The 25,518-nt window shown below is 47.6% G+C and overlaps 1 protein-coding gene, 1 long non-coding RNA gene and 1 other non-coding gene across 6 annotated transcripts in view; 1 reads left to right on the top strand and 2 right to left on the bottom strand.

Annotated features, from left to right (window-relative positions):
• The window catches only part of FBXO16 (F-box protein 16), a 63,062-nt gene extending 50,725 nt beyond the window's left edge, over nt 1-12,337 (top strand). The window contains exons 8-9 of one of the 4 annotated variants that reach the window (XR_004031310.1): nt 11,217-11,377; nt 12,009-12,333. Coding sequence is in view for 3 of the 4 variants with exons in the window: in XM_030817031.1 (XP_030672891.1) it covers nt 4,151-4,198 (48 nt within the window). In the remaining variant the exon portion in view is untranslated. Of the gene's footprint in view, nt 1-4,150; nt 5,027-11,216; nt 11,378-12,008 lie in introns of those variants that run through there. The other 3 variants (XM_030817033.1, XM_030817032.1, XM_030817031.1) reach the window with 3 other exon arrangements.
• The window catches only part of LOC115836330, a 22,150-nt gene extending 2,574 nt beyond the window's left edge, over nt 1-19,576 (bottom strand). Inside the window, exons 1-2 of the long non-coding RNA XR_004031311.1 lie at nt 19,470-19,576; nt 15,927-15,930 (exon numbers count right to left, since the gene is read on the bottom strand). This is a non-coding gene — a long non-coding RNA (uncharacterized LOC115836330). The remainder of the gene's footprint in view (nt 1-15,926; nt 15,931-19,469) is intronic.
• A 4,896-nt stretch (nt 19,577-24,472) lies between these two features.
• On the bottom strand, nt 24,473-24,574 carry LOC115836458. The gene has a single exon (XR_004031541.1). It is a non-coding gene; the product is annotated as a U6 spliceosomal RNA (small nuclear RNA).
• Nucleotides 24,575-25,518: the final 944 nt, after the last annotated feature.

Here is a 25,518-nt window from a genome sequence, read left to right as displayed (position 1 = left end):
GATTGTGCCACTGCATTCCAGCCTGGGCAACAGAGCACTTAAATAAATAATAATAATAATAATAGTAATAAAATAAAATGAGGGTTTGCTATGGGGCCCCATGGGTTTCTAGGCGTTCACACCCCTTTCTCCCCGATGCCTGAAGAACACAGCTGTAATTAAAATGGCTTTATGTAGAATACAAAAAAAAAAATCCATTACATTCGTGAATCCTAATTTTAAACCAACATAAACTAATTTATGTTTCCTATCTTTTTCTTTGAACTTTAGGAAGTATAATGAACCAAAACAGAAGAATTTATAAAACAGAGTTTCCGTAGAAGGTTCCTTGCAGGCAATATTTAATATACTTCTTATCAAATTCTGATGCACTCCTCAGGTGTTTGAGGTTTTTTTAATTTAATTTTTTTTTTTTTTGAGACAGGGTCTCACTCTGTCACTCAGGCTGGAGTGCAGTGGCGTGAGCACAGCTCACTGCAGCCTCAACAACTCCCAGAGCTCAGGGGATCCTCCCACCTCAGCCTCCCAGGTAGCCGGGACCTGTGCACCACCAAGTCTGGCTAATTGTGTTTTTTTGGGGGTATTTTTTGTAGAGACAGGGTCTCGCTATTTTGCCTGGGCTAGTCCCAAACTCCCGGCCTCAAGTGATCCTCCTGCCTCAGCTTCCCAAAGTGCTGGGATTACAGGCATGAGCCACTGTGCACGGCCGGGTATTCATTTTATAACAATGTCTGTTTGGTTTGAATGTGCAGAACCAAAAATATCCACCGGAGAGATTTTTAACTATTTAATTCAAGCAATGAAATTCCTGGGAATTCCATTTGGAAGGAAGAATAACAAAGAATATGGGCTTTTCAGTCAGACAGACCTGGATTCTTGTACTAAACAGTATGACTTCAGATAAGTTACTTAACCTCTCTAAGCCTCAGTTTCTTCATCTGTAAAATGGGAATAATGACACCTACCTAAATCCCAGGTATACTATATTAAGCATGTAATACATGTTTGTGCTCTCATTCGATATTATGTTATTTTTCTATTTTCTTTTCTTTTCTTTTTTTTTTTTTTTTTGAGACAGGGTCTCACTCTATTGCCCAGGCTGGAGTGCAGTGGGGCCATCTCACTGCAACCTCTGCCTCCTGGGTTCAGATGATTCTCTTGCCTCAGCCTCCCAAGTAGCTTGGATTACAGGCACTTGCCACCACGCCCGGCTGATTTTTGTATTTTTAGTAGAGATGGGGTTTCACCATATTGGCCAGTCCGGTCTCAAACTCCTGACCTCAAGAAGTCCATTTGCCTCAGCCTCCCAAAGTGCTAGGATTACAGGCATAAGCCACCACGCCTGGCCTATTTTGCTTTCTAAGGACACAGATTGGGATGCAGATAGCCTAGGTTCAATGCCCATTGTACCACTATTTTAGTAGTCTGGTGATTTTGGCGAAGTTGTATAACCTCTCTGAGCCTCTTTTTCCTCATGTGTAAAATGGAGTTAGTAACAAGACTAACTAATGTCACTGAATTGGGAGGAGGATGTAAAGCATTAGCACAGTACCTAGCTCAAAGCTAGTGGTGGTAATAGTAGTAGTAACAGCAGTAAAAATCATACTAAGCCATCACCTGACCCCACAAGGAAAGACGAGAGAAATCTGATGGTGAGCTGTGGCTGAGAGACAGGTGGAGGAGGGACCTGCCAGGCAGCCAGAAGGCATTGGCGGGAGGCCCTGGCCCATGGAACAGGAGTCTCCTTTTCGCTTTTTCCTTGACCTTCCCCATTTCTCTTCTTCTTCCCCCTTTGTCTTTTCTATTCCTTATAGTCCGTTTCTTTTCTTTTATTTATTTATTTTTTTTAGACAGAGTCTCACTCTGTTGCCCAGGCCGGAATGCAGTGATGCAATCTTGGCTCACTGCAGCCTCTGCCTCCCAGGTTCAAGTAATTCTCATGCCTCAGCCTCCCGAGTAGCTGGGATTACAGGTGTGTACCACCACGCCTGGCTAATTTTTGTATTTTTAGTAGAGACGGGGTTTCTCCATGTTGCCCAGGCTGGTCTCAAGCTCCTGGTCTCAAGCTATCTGCCTGCTTCAGTCTCCCAAAGTGCTGGGATTACAGAAGTGAGCCACTGCACCTGGCCCTTATAGTCAGTTTCCACTGTGTAAGAAACAGTGGCATCAATAGCTGTGTGGAATATAAGCCATATATTTTCAGCTCCTGCATGGCCTCCGTATAGTCTTGTGCCTATGTGTGGACTCCTCATCATTGTGGTGTTTCTTGTTTTTTCTTTTTCTTTTTTTAGAGACAGAGTCTCACTCTGTTGCCCATTCTGGAATGGAGCAGTGCAATCAGAGCTCACCGAAGCCTTGACCTCCTGGGCTCAGGTGATTTTCCTGCCTTAGCCTCCCACTTGAGTAGCTAGGACTACAGATGCACACCACCACACCTGGTTAATTTTTCAATTTTTTATAGAGACAGGGTCTCACTATGTTGCCCAGGCTGTTCTTGAACTCCTGGCCTCAAGCAGTCCTCCCACCTTGGCCTCCCCGAGCACTGGGATGACAGGTGTGGGTCACAGTGCCTAGCCAGTGTTTTGTTTCTTACTCCATGCTCCTAGACTGAAGAATGCATGTGTGTTGAACTCAGTGCCATGGATTATGTGCTATGTGCACTCCACAGCCTAAGAACTACAGTCTTGGTTGTTGTTAATTTTTGATACCTAAAAGATGAAAAAGCCTCCCCGGGAAGAATCCTGGGGGCAAAATCAACTCTCAGGTGAGCCCGCTACTTGGAGTCTTTGCATTTCTCCTTTGCCTGGAAGAGAGCCGAGTTTACTTGTTCTGTCTTGTTGCCTCTTGTTTCATCAGGCTATCCATAATAAATTACTATGGCATTTCCAATGGAAATGATTCTACCTGCTCTTGTTCACTTAGCATTTAGACCAATGCCAAATGGCTAATTGTTTTTATTTTAACACAAAATATTTGACACAAATTAACTTCTATTCAGGACCTAGCAGAAGAGAACTGTGTTTGTGATTTATATAATATTATTAGTTATATACGTATTTGGTTTTTTTTGTTTTTTTTTTTGAGACGGAGTCTCGCTCTGTCGCCCAGGCTGGAGTGCAGTGGCGCAATCTCGGCTCACTGCAAGCTCCGCCTCCCGGGTTCACGCCATTCTCCTGCCTCAGCCTCTCCGAGTAGCTGGGACTACAGGCGCCCGCCACCACGCCCGGCTAAATTTTTTTGTATTTTCAGTAGAGACGGGGTTTCACCGTGGTCTCGATCTCCTGACCTCGTGATCCGCCCGCCTCGGCCTCCCAAAGTGCTGGGATTACAAGCGTGAGCCACCGCACCCAGCCATATGTATTTGTTATAACATGTTTTAGTCACTGTTACCATTGGGGTTTAATATATATGTATGTAGGCTGGATGCAGTGGCTCATGCCTGTAATCCCAGCACTTTGGGAGGCTGAGGCAGGGGGATCACTTGAGTCCAGGAGTTTGAGACGAGCCTGGGCAACATAATGAGACCCCACCAATCTCTACAAAAAATGAAAGTTAGCTAGGTATGATGGTGCACACCTGCGGTCCCAGCTACTGGGGAGGCTCAGGTGGGAGGATTGCTTGAGCCTGAGAGGTCGAGGCTGCAGTGAGCTATGATTGCACTACTGCACTTCAGCCTGGGTGACAGTGAGATCCTGTCTTAAAAATACATATATAACATAAAATAAGATATATGTATGTAGCGTGTGTGTGTATGTGTGTTTCGTAATATGGTATTTCACCACAAACTACACTGGAAGCCAATTTTCTAAGACACAGGTGTTTTGAAATATGAGTTCACAATGATTACTAACAACCAACCACTGAGACCTTATGGCCTTTGAATGTTTGTACCACATCCCTACCTATTTCACCTACTTGGAAGGCTGAAAGATGTAGTCACATAGTCTTGGATTTGAATTTCAAAACCCTGGCTCGAGTTGCTTAGCCTTCCTCTGCAGCTAAAAATATTACCCCAAGGTTACTTAAAAGATAAACACAAAGCCAGGCCTGTGGATTCTTTAAAACTGCGTTGGTTATTTCTTTCTAACACCTTGCCTCTATTTCCACCAGAAGCATAAGCGGGGAGTAAAAGGGAATGTTTTGCTCATAGGCGTTGACCAAAGCAGGGGCCCTCTGGAAGGTGTCCAGACAGGACTGAGCAGCTTTCTGGGCTCCTGAGCAGACAGGAGACAGCAGGGGTCCTTCTCCAGAATTCCTAGATGGAAAGTCCTTGAAGCAACTCCATCCTGAGGATTAAGCATCCTATAACCAGATGCAGCTGGGACTGGGACTAGCATCGGCCTCTTAGGCCTTCTTCTTAGAAGAAGGCCCCCCAGGGAGGACCTCCTCAGCCATCTCCTCTGCACTCTGAGCCTTCGTCTCTACCCATGACCTCAGCCCCCAACCTGTGCTTTAGGCAATTTACAGGGGTGAGTTTAAACTGTGCTTGCACTGCTAAAACCAGCAACTTTTGATTTTATATTTTTCAAACACAATAATCCATATTTATATACAATATTACCACATCACTCTGATAACAGCAGGAGGCAGCCAAATGCCTGGACAGATAGGGGTGGGTCCCTGGTGAAATCCCACCGCCAACCTATAGACAAGCCACGCTACGAGTCAAATCCACAGACCAATTGAGAATCTGTCTTCCCATTTGGCGTGCTTTCCCCTGATTGATCCCCACCCTTCACCTATTTTACATGTACCTACCCTTTCCTAATCGGTTTTCTACACCGTTGTGCCCACCTTGGAATGGTGTCTTTGTTTTAACCTTTTCTGTATACTCACAAACCAATCAGCATGCACTCCCCATTCTGAGTCCATAAAAAGCCCTGACCCAGCCACATGGGGAGAGAGAAACCACCCAACTGTGGGGGTGGGGAACTTCCTTACCCCTCTGCATCCCCTCTTTGCTGAGAGCTGTTCTGTCCTCAATAAAATTATCTGCCTTCAGGCCAGGCATGGTGGCTCACGCCTATAATCCCAGCACTTTGGGAGGCCGAGGTGGGCAGATCACCTGAGGTTAGGAGTTCAAGACCAGCCTGGCCAACATGGTGAAACCCCATCTCTACTAAAAATACAAAAAAAAATAGCTGGGTGTGGTGGCAGACGCCTGTAATCCCAGCTACATGGGAGGCTGAGGCAGGAGAATTGATTGGGAGGCTGAGGCAGGAGAATCACTTGAACCCGGGAGGCAGAGGTTGCAGTGAGCCAGGATCACACCATTGCACTCCAGCCTGGGCAACAAGAGTGAAACTCTTGTTGTCTCAAAAAAAAAAAAAATCTGCCCTCATCACCCTTCAGTTGTCAGCGTGACCTCATTCTTCTTGGATGCTGGGGAAGAGCTCAGGACCCACCAAGTGTGGGTACACAAAAAGGCTGTCACACTGGCCTTTTGCCCTCACCAGTGGAGGGCAGCTGCCCCACGTGACCGGGCCAGGGACCGACTGAGCTGCTAACATGCTTCCGTCCATTGGGCTATGGACAACGGAACTAAAAGAACTAATTAGCACACTGACGCCCCCTCTGGGGCTTCAGGGTCATGGGCACCCTTGTCTGGGAGCCACCACGTTCCCTTGAGGTAACATGCCTGGCCTGGCCTCAGGCCCTGCACGGAGCTTGCTCCTGTGTTGGCGCTTAGAGTGGCTGACTGGGTCCCGCACTCACTCACTCGCGTGCTCCCTCCTGCAAGGGGCTGAGCACAGCAGGCCGAGTAGACAGGGCGCCCCTGCTGCAAGTCTGGCAAAGGGGCCGAGAAAAATCCTGCATCAACTCCTCAACTGGGAGTCATAATAAAACGTTGAGAGGGAGATTTTTTTAAAGGGAGGAGGTGAATCTTCTACAAAGTGAAGATTGTCACAAAAAGTTAAGATGTGGTAAGATTTTTTTTTTTTTTTTTTTTTTGAGACGGAGTCTCGCTCTAACCCAGGCTGGAGTGCAGTGGCGCAATCTCGTCTCACTGCAAGCTCCGCCTCCCGGGTTCACGCCATTCTCCTGCCTTAGCCTCTCGGAGTAGCTGGGACTACGGGCGCCCGCCACCACGCCCGGCTAATTTTTTTTGTATTTTTAGTAAAGACGGGGTTTCACCGTGTTCTCGATCTTCTGACCTCGTGATCCGCCCGCCTCGGCCTCCCAAAGTGCTGGGATTACAAGCGTGAGCCACCGCGCCCGGCCGTGGTAAGATTCTTTACCACATCACAGGCTTGTTGTGAAGAAGAAATGAATTAATAAATGCATGTTAGCATAATGTCTGGCTGTTAGGTATTTGCAGTTATTATTGTCATTGGCATTCCTAGAAGAGGGACTGGCACAAAGCAGGTGCTGTCATTGTTGTTACTATATTTATCTATTTTCCATATTCACATACTGCTTTACCTAATGTGTTCGCTTAAGTGATCCTTGGGTTGATCCAATGGTGTTGTTTACATCAGTGATTGTTTGCAGATGTCTGCAAATAACGTGAATGGAGAACAAATAAAAAAATCAATCAGGGGCCAGGTGCAGTGGCTCACACCTGTAATCCCAGCACTTTGGGAGGCCAAGGTGGGTGGATCACCTGAGGTCAGGAGTTCAAGACCAGCTTGGCCAACATGGTGAAACCCCATCTCTACAAAAACAGAAAAATTAGCTGGGCATGGTAGCAGGTGCCTGTAATCCCACCTACTCAGGAGGCAGAAGAATAGCTTGAGCCCAGGAGGCAAAGGTTGCAGTGAGCTGAGATCGTGCCACTGCACTCTAGCCTGGGCACCAGAGTGAGACTCTATCTCAAAAAAAAAAAAAAAAAAAATCAATCGGAGTGAAAAACACAGGTCTGTAGACAAGCTGGTATATACAGGCTGTTCCTGTTTCTACCTCTTCTTGGGCCTTAGCCTCCTGTGGGACCCTCGTCTTTCTTGGGCCCCTCACGCTCAGTAGCCTCTTGGCATTCTCACCCACTTCTCTGTGCCCAATAAAGTGACATCCAGCCTGAAAATAGGAATTTTCTATCCCCATGCAAAGTCCACCTGCAACGTTGTTTCAGCCATTGCCCTGAGATGAGAAAGAAGGAGGAAGCATTGGTATGTTTATCATTAATGAACAAGGATTTTACAGGCACTGAACTAGCCCTAGGGAGATAATCATAAGATACAGCCCCTGCCCTCAAGAGCTTCCAGGCTACAGGGGAGAGTTTCCGGCCCAGGAAGGGAGAAGTTCCAGGAATCTTGGGCGGGCAGTTGTATTAAGGTTCATGCCTCTCCCCACTGGGACTGGAAACCTAGCAGGAAATGTCAGGTTGGAGGTACCTGTGGGACCACAAGTACACGAGTTCAGAAGAGGGCTGAATAGATGGGCCTGGAGCCCAGGGAACAGCAGGGCAACAGAAACATTTCCAGCCATGGAAGATTCAGGCACTGATTGGCCAGAAAGCAGGCCGAGAACAGAACCCTGGAGAATTCCAGTGTCAAACGCATGGCCTTGCATTTCTCTTCTATTTCCTTCGCTTTAAAGACACAATAATGGCACATCAGGATATTGGGTAAATACCTCTAGAAAAAGAACAGAAAGCTCAACTGATGAGAAAAATATCTTTGAATTAGCTTATCCCATCCCTCTTCATAGGGACAGATGGAGGATTTGAAAATTCTTTTGTTGTTGTTGTGTTTTTTTTTTTTTGGACGAAGTCTCACTCTGTCGCCCAGGCTGGAGTGCAGTGGTGCAATCTCGACTCACTGCAACCTCCGCCTCCCAAGTTCAAGTGATTCTCCCGTCTCAGCCTCCCCAGTAGCTGGGATTACAGGAGTGAACCACCACGCCCAGCTAATTTTTTTGGTATTTTTAGTAGAGATGGGGTTTCACCATGTTTGCCAGGCTGGTCTCGAATGCCTGACCTTAGGTGATCCGCCTGCCTTGGCCTCCCAAAGTGCTGGGATTACAGGCGTGAGCCACCACGCCTGGCTGGAATATTCTTATGATGATGTTCCAGGGCAGCACTAGGAATGCTGATGGACGGCATGGCCGTTGGCAACGTCCACCTACCAGAAAGCAGACAGCTGCAGCAGAGGAGCCTGCACATTCGTAAAGGGTCATTCATGTTGGTGTCGTTTGTAAAAGCAAGACATTGAAAACGGCCCAAATATCTATCGATATGGTTCATCTGGATGTGAACTGCTCTACAGCCATTGAAAGACTAGGGAAGTTCTTCCTGTATTAATTTGGGTTTTTGTTATTGTTGTTGTTTTGTTTTGTTTTGAGATGGAGTCTCACTCCGTTGCCCAGGCTGGAGTGCAGTGGTGCGATCTCGGCTCACTGCAATCTCCGCCTCCCAGGTTCAAGCGATTCTCCTGCCTCAGCCTCCTGAGTAGCTGGGATTACAGGCACCTGCCACCACGCCCAGCTAATTTTTGTATTTTTAGTAGAGATGGGGTTTCACCATGTTGGTCAGGCTGGTCTCGAACTCCTGACCTCAGGTGATCCGCCCCCCCTTGGCCTCCCAAAGTGCTGGGATTACAGGCATGAGCCACTGCGCCCGGCCTCGTGTATTGATTTGTAACAGTCATACACACACACACACACACACACACACACACTCCATACATAGCCTCTCACATATATAGTGAGCAAACAGCAGTGGTGTTCACAGCGTGCTGCCAGTTGTGTGAAAAAGGAGAGGGGGACAGTACATTTGTGTTTTATGTCTATGTTTGCTCACCTACATATACAATATCACTGGAAGTAGACAAAACAAAACAGAAAAACAAAAAAACACAACCCTGGTAACTTTGAGAAAGGGAACTAGGAGGCTCGAGGATGAGGTGGGGGGAGATTTTTCGCTGAATGCTTTTGTACCTTTTGAATATTGAACTATGTAGAAAAGTAACCTATTCAAAAAATAAACAAGCTTAATTATTTTCAAAGAGTGAGAAAAGCAAAAATAATCCCTGAGGAGCCATAGGAAAATGCCCTTTAGGGAAGATTCTCATGGAGAATAGAGGTGTCATGAAATGTGCCTTCCCGCATCTCGAGGTGCTCAGAAGTTAAACCATGTGAAACTAGGGCCTCGGTCGTCCCGCTAAGATGCTTCTTGCTGTTAAGTCTATGTGCTGCGAAGACGGACCTTTCTGGGGGAAGAAGGTGGGGGTGGATTCACAGCCAGGGGAAAAGATCAGCAGGAAAGAAAAGGTTTGGGAGACCTCAACATTGGTACAGAAGAAACTTCTAGTTATTTCAACCAGATAGTCAGGTGCTATAGAGCAGGATCCAGAACTGTAAGATTTTTACCCTTTTATAGAACTTCCCCATGTTTTCTCCCTTAAATCTTGTCTTTTCTTTTGTAATAATGGACATGAAAGTCTCAAAATGAAGAGGGTCTGTGAGCTTGTGTTCCGGGACCACAAGGAATGGTGGCCGGAAGACCGTCTTCCCTCAGCCCATCTTGGAGGGAAGAGAAATGCCATAGTCTGGATGGGTGGTGACAGCTACCAAGAGGAGAGGAGAGCAGGGGAGGCCCTGGGGCCTGCCACGGTGAAAAGGGAGGGCTGTGAGGAGCCTGCCTGGACCTGTGAACTGCCTGGGGACTCAGGAGAAAGGGGTTTTGCAAATGCAGTGACAGATAAGCGTTGCATGGTAATAGGATTAAATTTGAAACTGTTACAGGTGAGATGTGACTAGCCCATTCTTGTATCATAGAGAGCTAGGCCTTTTCTTCATTTAATAGGTATTATTTTATTTTATTTATTTGTATTTTTTGAGAGGGAGTTTCATTCTTGTTGCCCAGGCTGGAGTGCAATGGCACGGTCTTGCTCACTGTCACCTCTGCCTCCCAGGTTCAAGAGATTCTCCTGCCTCAGTCTCCTGAGTAGCTGGGATTACAGGTGCCCACCACCATGCCCAGCTAATTTTTTTCATTTTTAGTAGAGACAGGGTTTCACCATGTTGGCCAGGCTGGTCTCAACTCCTGATCTCAGGTGATCCGCCCACCTCGGCCTCCCAAAGTGCTAGGATTACAGGCATGAGCCACTGCACCTGGCCATTCAACAGGTATTATTTTTATCTTCATTGTTACTAAAAGAGCATAGAGGAACCTTCCTGCTTATTTTCTTACCTTATGCTGATCTTGAAACAGCAATGAAAATACTTCTGCTACAGGGACCTTAAACAACACTGAAAACTTCAAACGAGGGAAGATAATTTACACCCATCTCTTACCCCTTTTCCTTTTTGATGCTAACAACTTGCTACTTTAACCCAAGTTTTGCCCACTATTTCCCAGAAAAATCAACAAACATGTCTGCACCTACTATAGGCAGACACCTGTCGATTCAATGAAGTGTAAGCTTCCAGCTTTGGCTGAGCACAGTGGGCCTGTAATCCCAGCACTTTGGGAAGCCAAAGCAGGAGGATTGCTTGAGCTCGGGAGTTCAGGACCAGCCTAGGCCACATAGGAAGACCCTCATCTCTAGAAAAAAAAAAAAAAAAAAAAAAGTAAAAAAGTTAGCCAGGCATGGTGGTGCACACCTGTAGTCCCAGCTACTCGGGAGGCTGAGGTGGGAGGATTGCTTGAGCCCAGGAGGTCGAGGCTGCAGTGAGCTGTGATTGTGCCATTGCATTCCAGCCTGGGAGACCGATTGAGACCCTGTCTCAAAAATAAAATAAAATACAGATTTCAATTTTGCTTGCAGGGAGTTTGCAGTCTTATTGGGGGACAAAGAATTACACTTAGAAGTGAGTACTAATGCTTTAGAGCATACGTTCAACACGAAGCCAGAGAAGTTGATAATAAAGGCTTCAGGAATCCACCTGCTGGAAACTTCCTGTGGATGGAGACATGCAAGCTTCTTGCAGGAAGGCAGGCCTGGAAGGACAGGTTAGACTGTCTGGGAGGACTACAGAGAGCACTTCAGGCAGGTGTGGAGCTTCCTTGTGGAATGAGAGGGTGCATGTTAGCTGGAGGGGAGGACCAGGGAGCTGTCATCGGCGGATGTCGTTGCTGAGTCAATGAAAGTCTAAAGTAGGATTTTCACAGACTTACAGAAACCCTGTGTATTGCAAACATACCCGTCACGGTGTTAAGAGAGATGTGACAAGGACTCTGATCTGACTCCTGTGACTTGCCAGCTTAGTATGGAGTAACGGGGGGGCATTGTGCTCAGGGGAGGCTACGGTATCTGTGTTCAACCCAATCCTCTTAGGTCTCTCCTTGCACATTGGAACCAAGATAAGGGCGAACTTTAAAGAGTGCCTCACTCTCTCTCCCTTCAAGCTCAGCTCGGATTATTTCTTTCTTTTCCTCTCTCCATTCTCTTCCCTTTCCTGCTCGCGGCCAGATGTCAAGGAGAAATCCCTTCCTGCTGTGAGTTTCGGTTGTGATGTCAACCTGTGACATTTGCCTTTTTAGAGAGATCATGTGCATGTATTGATTAATGGAGAGTGTAAATTATGGGAACGGGCTGGGCACGGTGGCTCACGCTGATAATCTCAGCACTTTGGGAGGCGGAGGCGAGAGGATCAAAGAATTCAAGACCAGCCTGGGCAACATAGGGAGAAATATCTATTTTTAAAAATATTTAAAATTAAAATACGGGAATGATGCCAATACTCTAATCTACAAATCCCAAGTCTCCAGCCCCAGCTGTGACACTTTTTATTTAGCTGTGTGAACTTGGACTGTCACTCAAATTCCTCAGTTTCATTTATTTGCAAAATGAAACTTATTAATACTATCCTCTCTACCGCATGTGACCTTGAGGTTCAGATGAAATAATGTTAGTGACAGCACTTTGGACGCTAAAGACTGTATTATCTGTAGCTCACAGTGAAGATTGCATGGGGGCAGAGGGGAGTGAAATTGGGAAATCTCAACAAATCCCATCCAGCCCTATAATTTTGTAAAATTGTTTTATGTCATTAAAAATAAGTTTAACTAGATAGCTCCTTTGGTGTTTCAATAACTCTCGCTTTCATGATTCCTTTTTCCTTTCTAGATGTCCCTAAGTTCCAGCTCTCCCCTAAAAGTTCCAGCTCATCTCGCCTGGCCTCCCCCTGAGTCAGTGGGACTCCCAGCCACTGCCACCACAGCTGAAATTCTCATGCAGCATCTTCACAGGCACCCTGGGCCCCAAGCATGACTCATCCAGGTTCCAGAGCCAAAGTGGACTGAACATGGAAAGACTTTTATTATAGAAATGACAAGATGCTTTGCACAGTGGAGAGGTGAATTTACTTGGCTCCCATTAGAAACTCTTTCAGCTTAAGTACTTATTGTGGTAGTGAGTCCTACAGTATTTCAGTAAAAAGGAATTCATGGCATAAATGCAGACAGATTTATGGATGTAGAAACATGATGATAGATATCATGAGGTTGGTGATGGGACATATGATGGCACCACTGGTAATATTGGGTGGGTGAGGCAGGTCCCAGAAGGATACAAGCTCACTCCCAAGGCTGCATGAGCAGTCGAATGGAGGGGCTGTTTACCGTGGTATCTTAGTTTGCTAGGGCTGCACCACAGACCGGGGGCCTTCAACAACAGGAATTTATTTCCTTGCAGTTCTGGAAGCTAGACATCCAAGATCTGGCAGGGTTGGTTTCTCCTGAGGCCTCTCTCTGGGCTTGTAGGTGCCGTCTTCTCCCTGCACCCTCATGTGGTCATCCCTCTGTATATGTCTGTGTCTTAATTTTTCCTTCTCCTTCTTTTCTTTTTTTTTTTCTTTTTTGAGATGGAGTTTCACTCTTTTTGCCCAGGCTGGAGTGTAATGGCACAACCTCGGCTCACTGCAACCTCCGCCTCCCAGGTTCAAGCAGTTCTCCCACCTCAGCCTCTGGAGTAGCTGGTATTACAGGCATCCGCCACCACGCCCAGCTAATTTTTTGTATTTTTAGTGGAGACGGGGTTTCGCCATGTTGGACAGGCTGGTCTCGAACTCCTGACCTCAGGTGATCCACCGGCCTTGGCTTCCCAAAGTGCTGGGATTAGAGGCGTGAGCCACCATGCCTGGCCTTAATTTCTTCTTAAAAGGACACCAGTCCTATTGGGTTACAGCTCACTCTAACCACCTCATTTAACCCTAACCACCTCTTTAAAGTCTCTATCTCCAAATACAGTCACATTCTGAGGTCCCAGGGGCTAAGATTTCTGCATAGAATTTGTGGGAGACATAGTGTAGCCCATAACACATGCTGTGGGCAGAGTTAAGAGAATGAAGAAGTTGCTGGGTACAGTGGTTCACACCTGTAATCCTAGCACTTTGGGAGGCTGAGGTGGGCATATCACTTGAGCCCCTGAGTTCAAGACCAGCCCAGGCAACATGGTGAAACCCCATCTCTACAAAAAAAAAAAAAAAAAAAGAAAAGAAAAAATTAGCTGGGCATGGTGGTACACGCCTGTAGTCCCAGCTACTCTGGAGGCTGAGGCATGATGAGAATCGCTTGAGCCTGGAAGGCAGAGGTTGCAGTGAGCTGAGATGGCGCCACTGCACTCCAGCCTGGGCAACAAAGTGAGACTCTGTCTCAAAATAAATAAATAAAAAGAGCATGAAGAAGGGCTGGTGAAGTGCCCAGGAACTGGCAACAGCAGAAAACCTTATCATCCCTTAGGCTGGAGAGGCAAAGGGGAGAGAGAAGGTGGAGTTCCTGGGGCCAGTGAGAGCTGTAGCCACGGAAGAGGTGCCATCCACCAGAACATGTGCAGTGTGGCCGAGCAACACAGCCACGTCAAAACTGAAGCCTGGGAGCTGGGTGCAGTGGCTCACACCTGTAATCCCAGCACTTTGGGAGGCCGAGGTGGGCACACTAGAGCCTAGGAGTTTGAGACCAGCCTGGGCAACATAGTGAGACTCCATCTCTAGAAAACAAAACCAAACAGCAACAGCAAAAAACCCCAAGCCCTAGCAGGGAGGGAAGAGGGAGAAGACCCCACCTCTCTCCCTTCCCAGCCTTCGTCACTTTTAATAGCACCTCCCTTTGATTAAACCCATCTGGAAGTCATAACAGAGAACCCCAGGGTGCCGGCAGATGCCAGCTTCCCAAGGCAGAGACAAGGCTGGCAAGGGTGGGTCTGGGTGGGGAGGGTGGGCTATAAGTGGGATGCTGGGGAATGACCAGCACAGCCGAAGAAAAGCACACACTTCCAGGGGAGGAACTGCCACTGTGTTTGAGCAATGGGAAAGGGCTTGGAGGAGTTAGTAGAAAACAGAAAATATCACTTAGCTGCAAATATATTAGTCATACATTCTGAACTAAAACACCTACTCATGTAACCAATTCAATGTCCTAGAAGTTGCCATTCTAGGATTTTTTTTTCTTTTTGAGACAGAGTCTTACTCTGTTGCCCAGGCTGGGGTGCAGTGGTGCGATGTCGGCTCACTGCAACCTCCACTTCCCAGGTTCAAGCAGTTCTCCTGCCTCAGCCTCCCGAGTAGTTGGGATTACAGGCGTCTGCCACCATGCCTGGCTGATTTTTGTATTTTTAGTAGAGATGGGGTTTCACCATGTTGGTCAGGCTGGTCTCGAACTCCTGACCTCAGGTGATCCACCCACCTCGGCCTCCCAAAGTGCTGGGATTATAGGCATCTTCCACCACGCCTGGCTAATTTTTGTATTTTTAGTAGAGATGTGGTTTCACCATGTTGGTCAGGCTGGTCTCGAACTCCTGACCTCAGGTGATCCACCCGCCTCGGCCTCCCAAAGTGCTGGGATTACAGGCGTGAGCCACCACGCCCAGCCTCTAGGATTCTTATTTATCTAGGTAAAGCAGAATGATAGAAAAACAAATGTTAGCTGGGTGCAGGGGCTCATGCTTATAATCCCAACACTTTATGAGGCCAAGTTTGAGCCTGGGAGTTCCAGATCAGCCTGAGTAACATCGGGAGACCTTGATTCTACAAAAAACCAAAGAACAATTAGCCAGGTAGCATGTGCCTGTGGTCCCGGCTACTCAGGGGGCTGAGGTGGGAGGATGGCTTGGGCCCAGAAAGTCAAGGCTACAGTGAGCTGTGATTGCGCCACTGCCATCCAGCCTGGGCAACAGAGCAAGACCCTGTCAAAAAAAAAAAAAAAGAAGAACAATAGGCTGGGCACCGTGGCTCATGCTTGTAGTCCCAACACTTTGGGAGGCTGAGGCGGATGGATCACTTGAGGCCAGGAGTTCGAGACCAGCCTGGCCAATATGTGGAAACCCCATCTCTACTAAAAATACAAAAATTAGCCGGGTGTGGTGGCAGGCACCTGTAGTCCCAGCTACTCGTGAGGCTGAGGCAGGTGAATCGTTTGAACCCAGGAGGTGGAGGTTGCAGTGAGCCGAGAACGCGCCACTGCACTCCAGCATGGGTGACAGAGTAAGACTCTGTCTCAAAAAAACAAACAAACAAAAAAACACACACACACATTTGCCAGGCTTGTAATGTTGAACACTTGTGTCCTTCTGCTGCATACTGTAAATACACACTTTTGCATGGTTTAAGATAGTGGCCTGGGAAAATGGCCCCAGACACAGTGGTACTGATGCCCAAATGATAGGTGGGTTCAGTTGATTTGTTTGTCCCATCCAGGGTGAAGCGAATGTGTCTCCCTGAGTTGAGACCTTGTGTTCCTCCCACGTGTTCCAAAAGAAGATGGCTGTCAGGAAGGGTTTCCTCCTGGGCGGCCCCCAGGAGCCAGGGACAAACGGATAAGCTGGGATGGCCTGCAGCTCCGCATGTCCGACCCCCTTTGTCCCCGTGCACTCTTTGATTACATCATGAGCCTGTCACATTGCAGGCAGATGTTTGAATGCACCAGACCAGAGTCTGTCCCCAGCCCCTTTCAGAATAAGCCAAGATCCCCTGGGGCAAGGACATGTCAGGAGAAAGAAGGGCTCCTCCAGTGCCAGAGGCTGCATGTTGTCTTTTTTTTGAGATAGGACCTCTCTCTGTGGCCCAGGCTGAGTGCAGTGGCGCCATCACAGCTCACTGCAGCCTCGATCTCCCAGGTTCCAAGCGGTCCTCCCACCTCAGCCTCCTGAGTAGCTGGGATTACAGGCATGTGCCACCACACTCAGATAATTTTTTAATTTTTTGTAGAGATGGGGTCTCCCTATGTTGCCCAGGCTGGTCTTGAATTCTTGGGCTCAAGCAATCTTCCCGCCTTGGCCCCCCAAAGTGCTGGAATTCCAGGCGTGAGCCCCCGCGCCCGGCCTGCGTGTTGTCTTAAGCTGTATTTGGGTTATCTGTTTCTGTGTAACAAACCACCCTGAATGCACTTGCTTGCAACAAGTCCGTCATTTTCCTCATGCATCTGCGGTTTGGGCTCTGTGGGGAGGGCTTGTCTCTGACCCACATAGCATCCTCTGGGTCCTCTCAACCGAGGGCTGCAGGATCCATGTCTGAGGGGATACAGGGACATGGCTGGAAAGTGGGTGTGTGCCACCCACTGAGAGCTCAGCCAGGACTGAGGGCGGGGCCTCTTTACCTCTCCATGTGGCCTGGGGTTCTCATTGCAGGGGGGCTGGGTTCTAAGGATGAGGGTCCCAAGAGAGAGCCAGATTGAACTGGAATCAGCTTTGAGGTCCCAGCCTTGGAAATCTCCTAGTCTCTTCCACCATCCCCAGTTGGCTAGAGGGGCTTGTCCAATTTTAAGCAGAGAGGAGACAGACTTGGGAGAGCTGCAAGGTTCTAGAAGAACATATGGGATGGGAAATAGTCTTGTGATCATTTTGGGGTAGACTCTCTGCCTCAGGATGGTTCCCTGGGCAACCCTTGCCATACATAGGACACAGGCATGTGCAGTAGGACACATCTCCCATTGTGGTAGGAACCAGGTAACGGTTGGTAAACTGTGTGGATACTTATTCATTCAGCAAAATTTTTTTTTTTTTTTTGAGACGAAGTATCGCTCTTTTCCCCATGCTGGAGTGCAATGGTGTGATCTCGGCTCACTGCAGCCTCTGCCTCCCGGATTCAAGCAATTCTCCTGCCTTGGCACCCCCCCTCCCCGAGTAGCTGGGATTACAGGAACCTGCCACCATGCCTGGCTAATTTTTGTATTTTTAGTAAAGACGGGGTTTCACCATGTTGGCCAGGCTGGTCTAGAACTCCTGACCTCAGGTGATCCACCCCCCTCAGCCTCCCAAAGTGCTGGGATTACAGGCATGAGCCACCACGCCTGGCCACCTTCAGCAAAACTTTATGAACGCACACTTTGCACCGGACTCCATGCGAGTCTCTGGGAATACAGGTATGAGAAAGAAACTGTTCCTGCCTTCAACGAGCTGATCACAGCTGTGAAGGAGACAGAGCAGCCAGGCTGTGAGAGCTCACAGAAGGAAGAAGTAAGCCACTCCACGGGGCATTACAGAAGTGATGTCCAAGCAGAAACTCCAAATGGGTCAGGCACGGTGACTCACGCCTGTCATCCCAGCACTTTGGGAGGCCGAGGCAGGTGGATCACTTGAGGTCAGCAGTTCGAGATCAGTCTGGCCAACATGGTGAAAACCCGACTCTACTAAAACAGTACAAAATTTAGCCAGGCGTGGTGGCACCGCCTGCAGTCCCAGCTACTTGGGAGGCTGAGGCACTAGAATTGCTTAAACCCAAGAGGCAGAGGTTGCAGTGAGCCGAGATTGCACCACTGCACTCCTGCCTGGGTATCAGAGTGAGACCCTGTCTCAAAAAAAAAAAAAAAAAAGAAAGAAAAAGAAACCCGGGATGGGATGAACGGTATTTCATAGTAACTAGGAGGTGAGTATACAAGGAGGAGCATTCCAGAGAGAGGAAGGAGAGGAATAAAATAAGTAGAGACCCCAGGCCAAACCTGGGTGACCAAGCATCCTGGTTTGCCAGGGCTATCCTGGCGTTAGCACCACAAGATCCACATCCAGGAAACCCCTTGTCACTGTGAGTGGTCCTTGTAAAATGTCCAGTGCAGCTGGAGCCTAGAGAAGTGGGCCTGGGTTGCAGCAGGGTTGGAAAAGAGAGATAGCCGAAAAGGTAGCCAGGAGCCCAAACAGGAAGCCAAGCCAAGGAGTCAAGACTTTATCTCCAAGATAGCTGAGGAATCAGGACAGGATTTTAAAGAGGAGAGTGACTTGCTAGGACTTGCATTTGAAAGAGCTCTGGCTTCTGGATAACGCAGGAGAGGGGCAACACTGAAGACCAGTTTGGGACCATCACAGTTTTCCAGGGAAAAGATGCCGGTGACTTGAACTGAAAGTAGTGGAGGAAGGTGGAGAGAAAACAAGGAGGTTGTAGAATGTCTTCAGGAGAAATAGCAGAACTTAGAATTTTCTTGGCCGGGTGCAGTGGCTCAGGCCTGTAATCCCAGCACTTTGGGAGCCCGAGGCGAGCAGATCACGAAGTCAGGAGATTGAGACCATCCTGGCCAAGCTGGTGAAACCCCATCTCTACTAAAAATACAAAAATTAGCTGGGTGTGGTGGCGCGCACTTATAATCCCAACTACTTGGGAGGCTAAGGCAGAAGAATTGCTTGAACCAGGGAGGCAGAGGTTGCAGTGAGCCGTGACCGCGCCACCGTACTCCAGCCTGGCAACAGAGAGATACTCAGTCAAGAAAAAAAAGAAAAGAATAGAAAAAAAAGAACTTTCTTAGAGGTAGGAGGAGAGAGGAGGAGAAATTAAGGACTCTTAGTTTTCTGGCTTGGGAAACTGGGGTTTTGGGAGGTAATTAGGATGGTTTGGAACTATCTTCCCCACACCACCCTACCCCAGAATGCCAACAAAGCAGTGATGCTTCTGCTTCCCATGCAGCTCTTATTGCCTTAAAAGTCATCTCAGTTGTTGTGCAACTGACCTAGAAGCCTCAGACAGAGCCGTGAGACTCACAGAAACTTCAGGATACAAAGGAGGTTCGGAGGGCAAGGGGGAAAGTGACAGGTATTTATTAAAACCAGATACTTCCTCAACTATTTTTGTGCTCTATCTTATCCAATCTTCACAAGAATCTTATGAGGTAATAGATTTTTTTATCCTCATGTGCTGAAAGTGGCCACAGCTATGAAGAAGCAGAGCTGGGATGTCAACCCAGATGTCTTTGACTCCGAAGATCTGCTCTTTCCACCTTGCAGCTTCTGCAGAAACTCTGGTTTCTATCTGCCTGGGTATTTCTCCCTATCTCCTGCCATGCTTTGATTCCTCCTTCATTCAGCATTTGTGCTGAGAAGCAGTACTTCCAAGGAAGAGAGGTCAGCACCAGGCCTGGGTTGGTGGCTAACGCCTGTCATCCCAGCCCTTTGGAAGGCTGAGGCGGGAGAATCGCTGGAGGCCAGGATTTTTAGACCAGTCTGGGCAACATGGTGAGACCATGTGTCCACAAAAAAATTTTTAAAAAATTAGCTGAGCATGGTAGTGCATGACTGTAGTCCCAGCTACTTGGGAGGCTGAAGCAGTAGGGGTCACTTGCATGCACCCAGGTGTTCAAAGCTGCAGGAGTTCGAGACTCTAGTCTGAGTAACAAATAAAACAAACAAGCAAAAGCCAAATAAAAAAAGAGAGGTCAGTTCCAGTACAGTAAAGAAGGATGCATGGCCGGGCGCAGTGGCTCATGGCTGTAATGCCAGCACTTTGGGAGGCTGAGGTGGGTGGATCACTTGAGGTCAGGAGTTTGAGACCAGCCTGGCCAACATGGCAAAACCCCGTCTGCACTAAAAATACAAAAATTAACCGGGTGTGGTGGTGGGCACCTATAATCCTAGCTACTTGGGAGGGGGAGGCAGGAGAATCGCTTGAGCCTGGGCAGCGGAGGTTGCAGTGAGCCGAGATTGGGCCACTGCACTTCAGCCTGGGCGACACACACACACGTCTGCCAAGCCTGTAATGTCGAACACTTGCATTCTTATGCTACAAAAAAAAAAAAAAAGAGAGAGAGAGAGAGATAGAAGGATGCAGACCAAGGATTGGGAGCGTCACCTCCTCACCTTAGAGTGTCACCAGCTCTAAGAGGATGGCAGAAGGCTGCTCTCAGAAACAGAGATTTCAAGAGTTACTTAATCCTTTGTAACTCATCCCTACCCTGATTATATTCGCAAAATCCTAAAACCAGAGGACCTATATAAGTTTCTTTGTGTGCATGACAGACAGCGGAAGCTATGGAGGCAGTGCCCCTGCCATCAGCCAATTTAGGAAAGGGAGAGTTCAGGGGATGAAACTCAAGAGAGAGACAGCTGTGGGAAGGGCACTACTGAGAAGACAGGGAAATTGTGAGTTCTGGGGTCCTCGCTCCAAAGGACTAGGGTACCCGACAGCTAGACCTATGTGGTTGGCCCTCCCAGGTCCAGACAAGCGGAAGCTGGTACCATTAAAAAACCCGAGTGCTGGCTGGGCGAGGTGGCTCACACCTGTAATCTCAGCACTTTCGGAGGCCGAGGTGGGCGGATCACTTGAAGTCGGGAGCTCAAGATGAGCCTGGCCAACATGGTGAAACCCCGTTACTACTAAAAATACAAAAATTAGGTGGGCGTGGTGGTGGGCGCCTGTAATCCCAGCTACTCGAGAAGCTGAGGCAGGAGAATCACTGGAACCCAGGAGGCGGAGGTTGCATTGAGCTGAGATTGCGTCGCTGCACTCCAGCCTGGGCTACAGAGTGAGACTCCATCTCCATACACAAACAAACAACAAAAAAACACACACACACAAAACCCCAGTGCCATCTCAAGCTCCTCCTTAACCAGCCAGGTTTACATTTTGATGTGAATGTGGACTTCTTTCCCCTTCGAAGTCTTGATCTTGCCGTATTCACGTTATATATACTCTGTCCATTTTGCTCAATCTGTCTTCTACTCGAGTGATTTCTGCATGTATCTTATTCCCCCACTAGGTTGGGAATTCTTCAGAGGATTCCAGTTTCATTCATTCCATATTTCCACATTTTCTTTCACGTAGTAGACACATGATTGGCGTTTGACAGTAGCACTGTCACGGAATGTCTTCGGAAGATCCGAAATGTGCATTTCTCAGCAGGCTTCCGTAGTCACTGGCACCAGCGGAGAATGGACACAAGAGGGCGCTCCTTCCCCTCTTATTTGAGTTCAGGGCACGTCACTACTACCCATTTGTGTCTCAAAAACTCAAACACGACTGACGTTCCTGAAAACACAGCTTTCACCACTACTGGGGAGGGGCTCTGGGAAATTTTCAATATATATGCTTACACCCTTAGAGAATCACTCACTTATTCCACTCAAGTCTTTGATTCCATTAGAATCATTCAAGCAAATAATCACATTGTCAGTTTTTGAACAACATATAGTCTAAAGAAACATAACCACTTTAAAAAGTAACCAACTGGCGGGGCGCGCTGGCTCACACCTGTAATCCCAGTACTTTGGAAGGCCGAGGCGGGTGGATCACAAGGTCAGGAGATTGAGACCAGCCTGGTCAACATGTTGAAACTTCGTGTCTACTAAAATACAAAAATTAGCTGGGCGTGGTGGCGACGCACCAGTAGTCCCAGCTACGCGGGAGGCTGAGGCAGGAGAATCAGTTGAACCCGGGAGGCACACCACTGCACTTCAGCCTAGCCACAGAGCAAGACTCCGTCTCAAAAAAAAAAAAAAAAAAGTAACCAACCACGTCACACCCATTAGGATGGCTGTTATCAACACAGACAAAACAGAAAATAAGTTTTCGAGGAGGTGGAAAAATTAGAATCTTTGTGCATTGCTGATGGGAATGTAAAATTGTGCAGCTGCAATTAAAAAAACAAACAAGCAAACAAACAAACAGTATGGGCCAAGAGCGGTGGCTCACACCTGTAATCCCAGCACTTTGGGAAACCAAGGCAGGCAGATCATTTGAGGTCAGGAGTTCAAGACCAGCCTGGCCAACGTGGTGAAACACTGTCTCTACTAAAAATATAGAAAATCAGCCAAGCGTGGTGGTGTGTGCCTATAATCCCAGCTACTCAGGAGGCTGAGGCAGGAGAATTGCTTGAGCCTGAGAGGCAGAGGTTGCAGTGAGCTGAGATCATGCCACTGCACTCCAGCTTGGGTGACAGAGCAAAACTCTGTCTCAAAAAACAAACAAACAAAACACAATATGACGTTCTTCAAGAAACTAAACAATTTCCATGTGACCCAGTCATCACACATCTGGGGAAATACACAAAAGGACTGAAAGCAGGGGCTCAAACAGATGTTTGTACACCCATGTTCACAGCAGCATTCTTCACAACAGCCCAGAGATGGAAGCAGCCCAAGGGACCATTGAGAGATGAATGGAGAAGCAAAATGTGGTCCATCCATACCGTGGAATATTATTCAGCCTTAAAAAGGAAGGAAATTCTGACCCATGCTACAACATGGATGAACCTTAAGGACATTACACTGAGTGAAATAAGCCAGATACAAAAAGAAACGTGAATCTTTTTTTTTTTTTTTGAGACAGAGTCTGTCTCTGTTACCCAGACTGGAGGGCAGTGGCACGATCTTGGCTCACTGCAACCTCTGCCTCCCAGGTTCAAGTGATTCTCCTGCTTCAGCCTCCCGAGTAGCTGAGACTACAGGTATGTGCCACCACTCCCGGCTAATTTTTGTATTTTTAGTAGAGATGGGGTTTCACCAGGCTGGTCTTGAACTCCTGACCTCAAGTGATCCGCCTGCCTCAGCCTCCCAAAGTGCTGGGGTGATAGGCGTGGGACACCACACCCGACTACAGGAAGGTGAATCTTGACCTAAGCCTGGAAGCAAGAAGGGTGATGCTTGGATAGACACAGAGGAGGAGGTAACAGTAGTAGCAAGAGGATGAAGGGAGGAAAGAGTTTGCTACCAGAGCCTTTGTGTGTTCCTGCGTACAGAAGTGATATGATAAAAGAAATATTTTTAGAAGATTCATGGGACATAGGATAGATCTGAGGGAGAAAAACTGTAGGTAGATAAATGACTTTAGATGCTGCAGCAATAATTTGGGACTAGATTAGGGACAGTGGTATTGATGAAAATAAATGGATGGATTAGGCTGGGCAAGGTGGCTCATGCCTGTAATCCCAGCACTTTGGGAGGCCGAAGTAGGCGGATTGCTTGAGGTCAAGAGTTCGACACCAGTCTGGCCAACATGGCGAAACCCATCCCTACAAAAAATACAAAAAAAAAAATTAGCCGAGGGTGGTGGCACATGCCTTTAATCCCAGCTACTCGGGAGGCTAAGGCACGAGAATTGCTTGAGCCTGGGAGGCGGAGGTTGCAGTGGGCCAAGATCATGACACTGCACTCCAGCCTGGGTGACAGAGTGCGACTCCATCTCAAAAAAGAAATGGATGGATTAAAATGATGGACCTTGAGAAAAAACAAAACAAAACGAAACAAAACAGGGTGGGGGTTGGAGGGTGAGTCAAGGAAGTAGAGCCCAAATTGATTACCAAGGGTCGATAAAGGCTGTAGCCCAGACTTCTGGAAGGCTGGTGCCAAAACTCCCCATACGGCATCTACATTCCAATTGCTGCATGTTGTTAAACAAAGTAAATATAATCCGACAGGTTTTTCCAAATATCCTATGAGTGACTTGCAGACTTTCATAAAATATTAAAGTTTTAGTCTTTGATCGTTTTGTTTCTTTTCTAAGTCACTCCCTTCTTTAAAGAAGGATACATTTATCTCCGCTTTCCCTACAGCCTTGCTATGGGTTGATTCTTCCGTGCCCATGAGAAAACCAAGCTGTTGTAAATATGATCTGTTGTGGCCAAATCTTTATGATTTATTTGCCACTTGTCCATTCATTTTGTCATCTACAAGGCTAGTAGAGAAAATGCATTGGCATTAATGGGGCACATATTAGAAATACAGAAGCTTGGTCCCCACCCCAAGCCTAATGAATCAGAATCCCCATGATTTGCTTTCTTTACTTTTCTTTCTTTTTTTTTTTTTGAGACAAGAGTCTTGCTCTGTTTGTTGCCCAGGCTGGAGTACAGTGGCGTGATCTCGGCTCACTGCAACCTCTGCCTCCCAGGTTCGAGCGATTCTCCTGCCTCAGCCTCCTGGGTAGCTGAGATTAAAGATGTGCACCATCATGCCCGGCTAATTTTTGTATTTGTAGTAGAGATGGGGGTGTCACCATGTTGGTCAGGCTGGTCTCGAACTCCTGACCTCGTGATTCGCCCGTCTTGGCCTCCCAAAGTGCTGGGATTACAGGCGTGAGCCGCTGCACCTAGCTGATTTCTTTAAAGATATGGAATGCTTAGGCCGGGCGTGGTAGCTCACGCTTGTAATCCCAGCACTTTGGGAGGCCGAGGCGGGTGGATCACGAGGTCAGGAGATCGAGACCACGGTGAAACCCTGTCTCTACTAAAAATACAAAAAATTAGCCAGGCGTGGTGGCAGGCGCCTGTAGTCCCAGCTACTCGGAGAGGCTGAGGCAGGAGAATGGCGTGAACCCGGGAAGGGGAGCTTGCAGTGAGCCGAGATCGCCCACTGCACTCCAGCCTGGGTGACAGAGTGAGACTCCGTCTCAAAAAAAAAAAAAAAAAAAAGATATGGAATGCTTCATGTATTGGTGTGTCATCCTCCCATAGGGGCCATGCTAATCTCGGTATCATTTCGATTGTAGTATATGCACTGCCGAGGCAAGCACAGAATCTGCATGTTTAATAAGCTCTCCCTCCGTTTGTATGCACATTAAAGCTTGTAAAGTAGGAAACCCTGTCCTACAAAACAAAGTCTGAACTCCTAACAAAGTTCTCCAACAGCTTTTCCATCTTATTTTATCTTACTCTAACACTTGAACTCTCTGCTTCCAATGCAATTCAGAAAGGAAAGTATCCTTGCATTGACAAGTAGAAGAATTGAGCATTTTATTTTATTTTATATTTTATTTTTAGACAGAGTCTAGCTCTGTCGCCCAGGCTGGAGTGCAGCAGCGCGATCTCGGCTCACTGCAACCTCTGCCCCTCGGGTTCAAGCGATTCCCCTGCCTCAGCCTCCAGAGTAGCTGGGATGACAGGCATGCAACACAAGCCCAGCTAATGTTTTGTGTTTTTAGTAGAGACGGGTTTCATCGTGTTGGTCAGGCTGGTCTGGAACTCCTGGCCTCAGATGATCCACCCGCCTTTGTCTCCGAAAGTGCTGGGATTACAGGTGTGAGCCACGGCGCCCGGCCAGAAGAATGAGTTAACTACAGCTGAGCACACAAAAAAGAAAGAATCCACTAGGCAGTACTTGATTAAGTGCCAGATGACTAGCAGAGGCAAGACATGCTCTGAGTTAGAAGGAGTCGTCATGATTTTTGAAGTTTTCACCAAGTAGAGAGTTAATTTGGTCTTTTAAGGTTGGGGAGGTTTCTGCAGACAGGAATGGGGGGGAGTACCAGGGACATGGAGTGGTTTATGCAAAGCAAACAAATAAGAAAGCAAAAATGAACAGAGATTAGACAACTTTGCTATCAAGGGGAGTAGCTGCGATCTGGCCGGAAAAACTGTGAATAAGAGGCCAAGTATCTGTTCGGGAGGGCAGTGTTTTCTCTAACTTATTCATGATAACATTTTGATATATTGCATTCCATCACGAAACAAACAGA

Source organism: Nomascus leucogenys, chromosome 8 (genome assembly GCF_006542625.1).
Source record: "Nomascus leucogenys isolate Asia chromosome 8, Asia_NLE_v1, whole genome shotgun sequence".
Classification (NCBI taxonomy): Eukaryota; Metazoa; Chordata; class Mammalia; order Primates; family Hylobatidae; genus Nomascus; species Nomascus leucogenys.
Note: the sequence above shows the minus strand (reverse complement) of the source record. Positions and strands in the feature narration are given on the sequence as shown.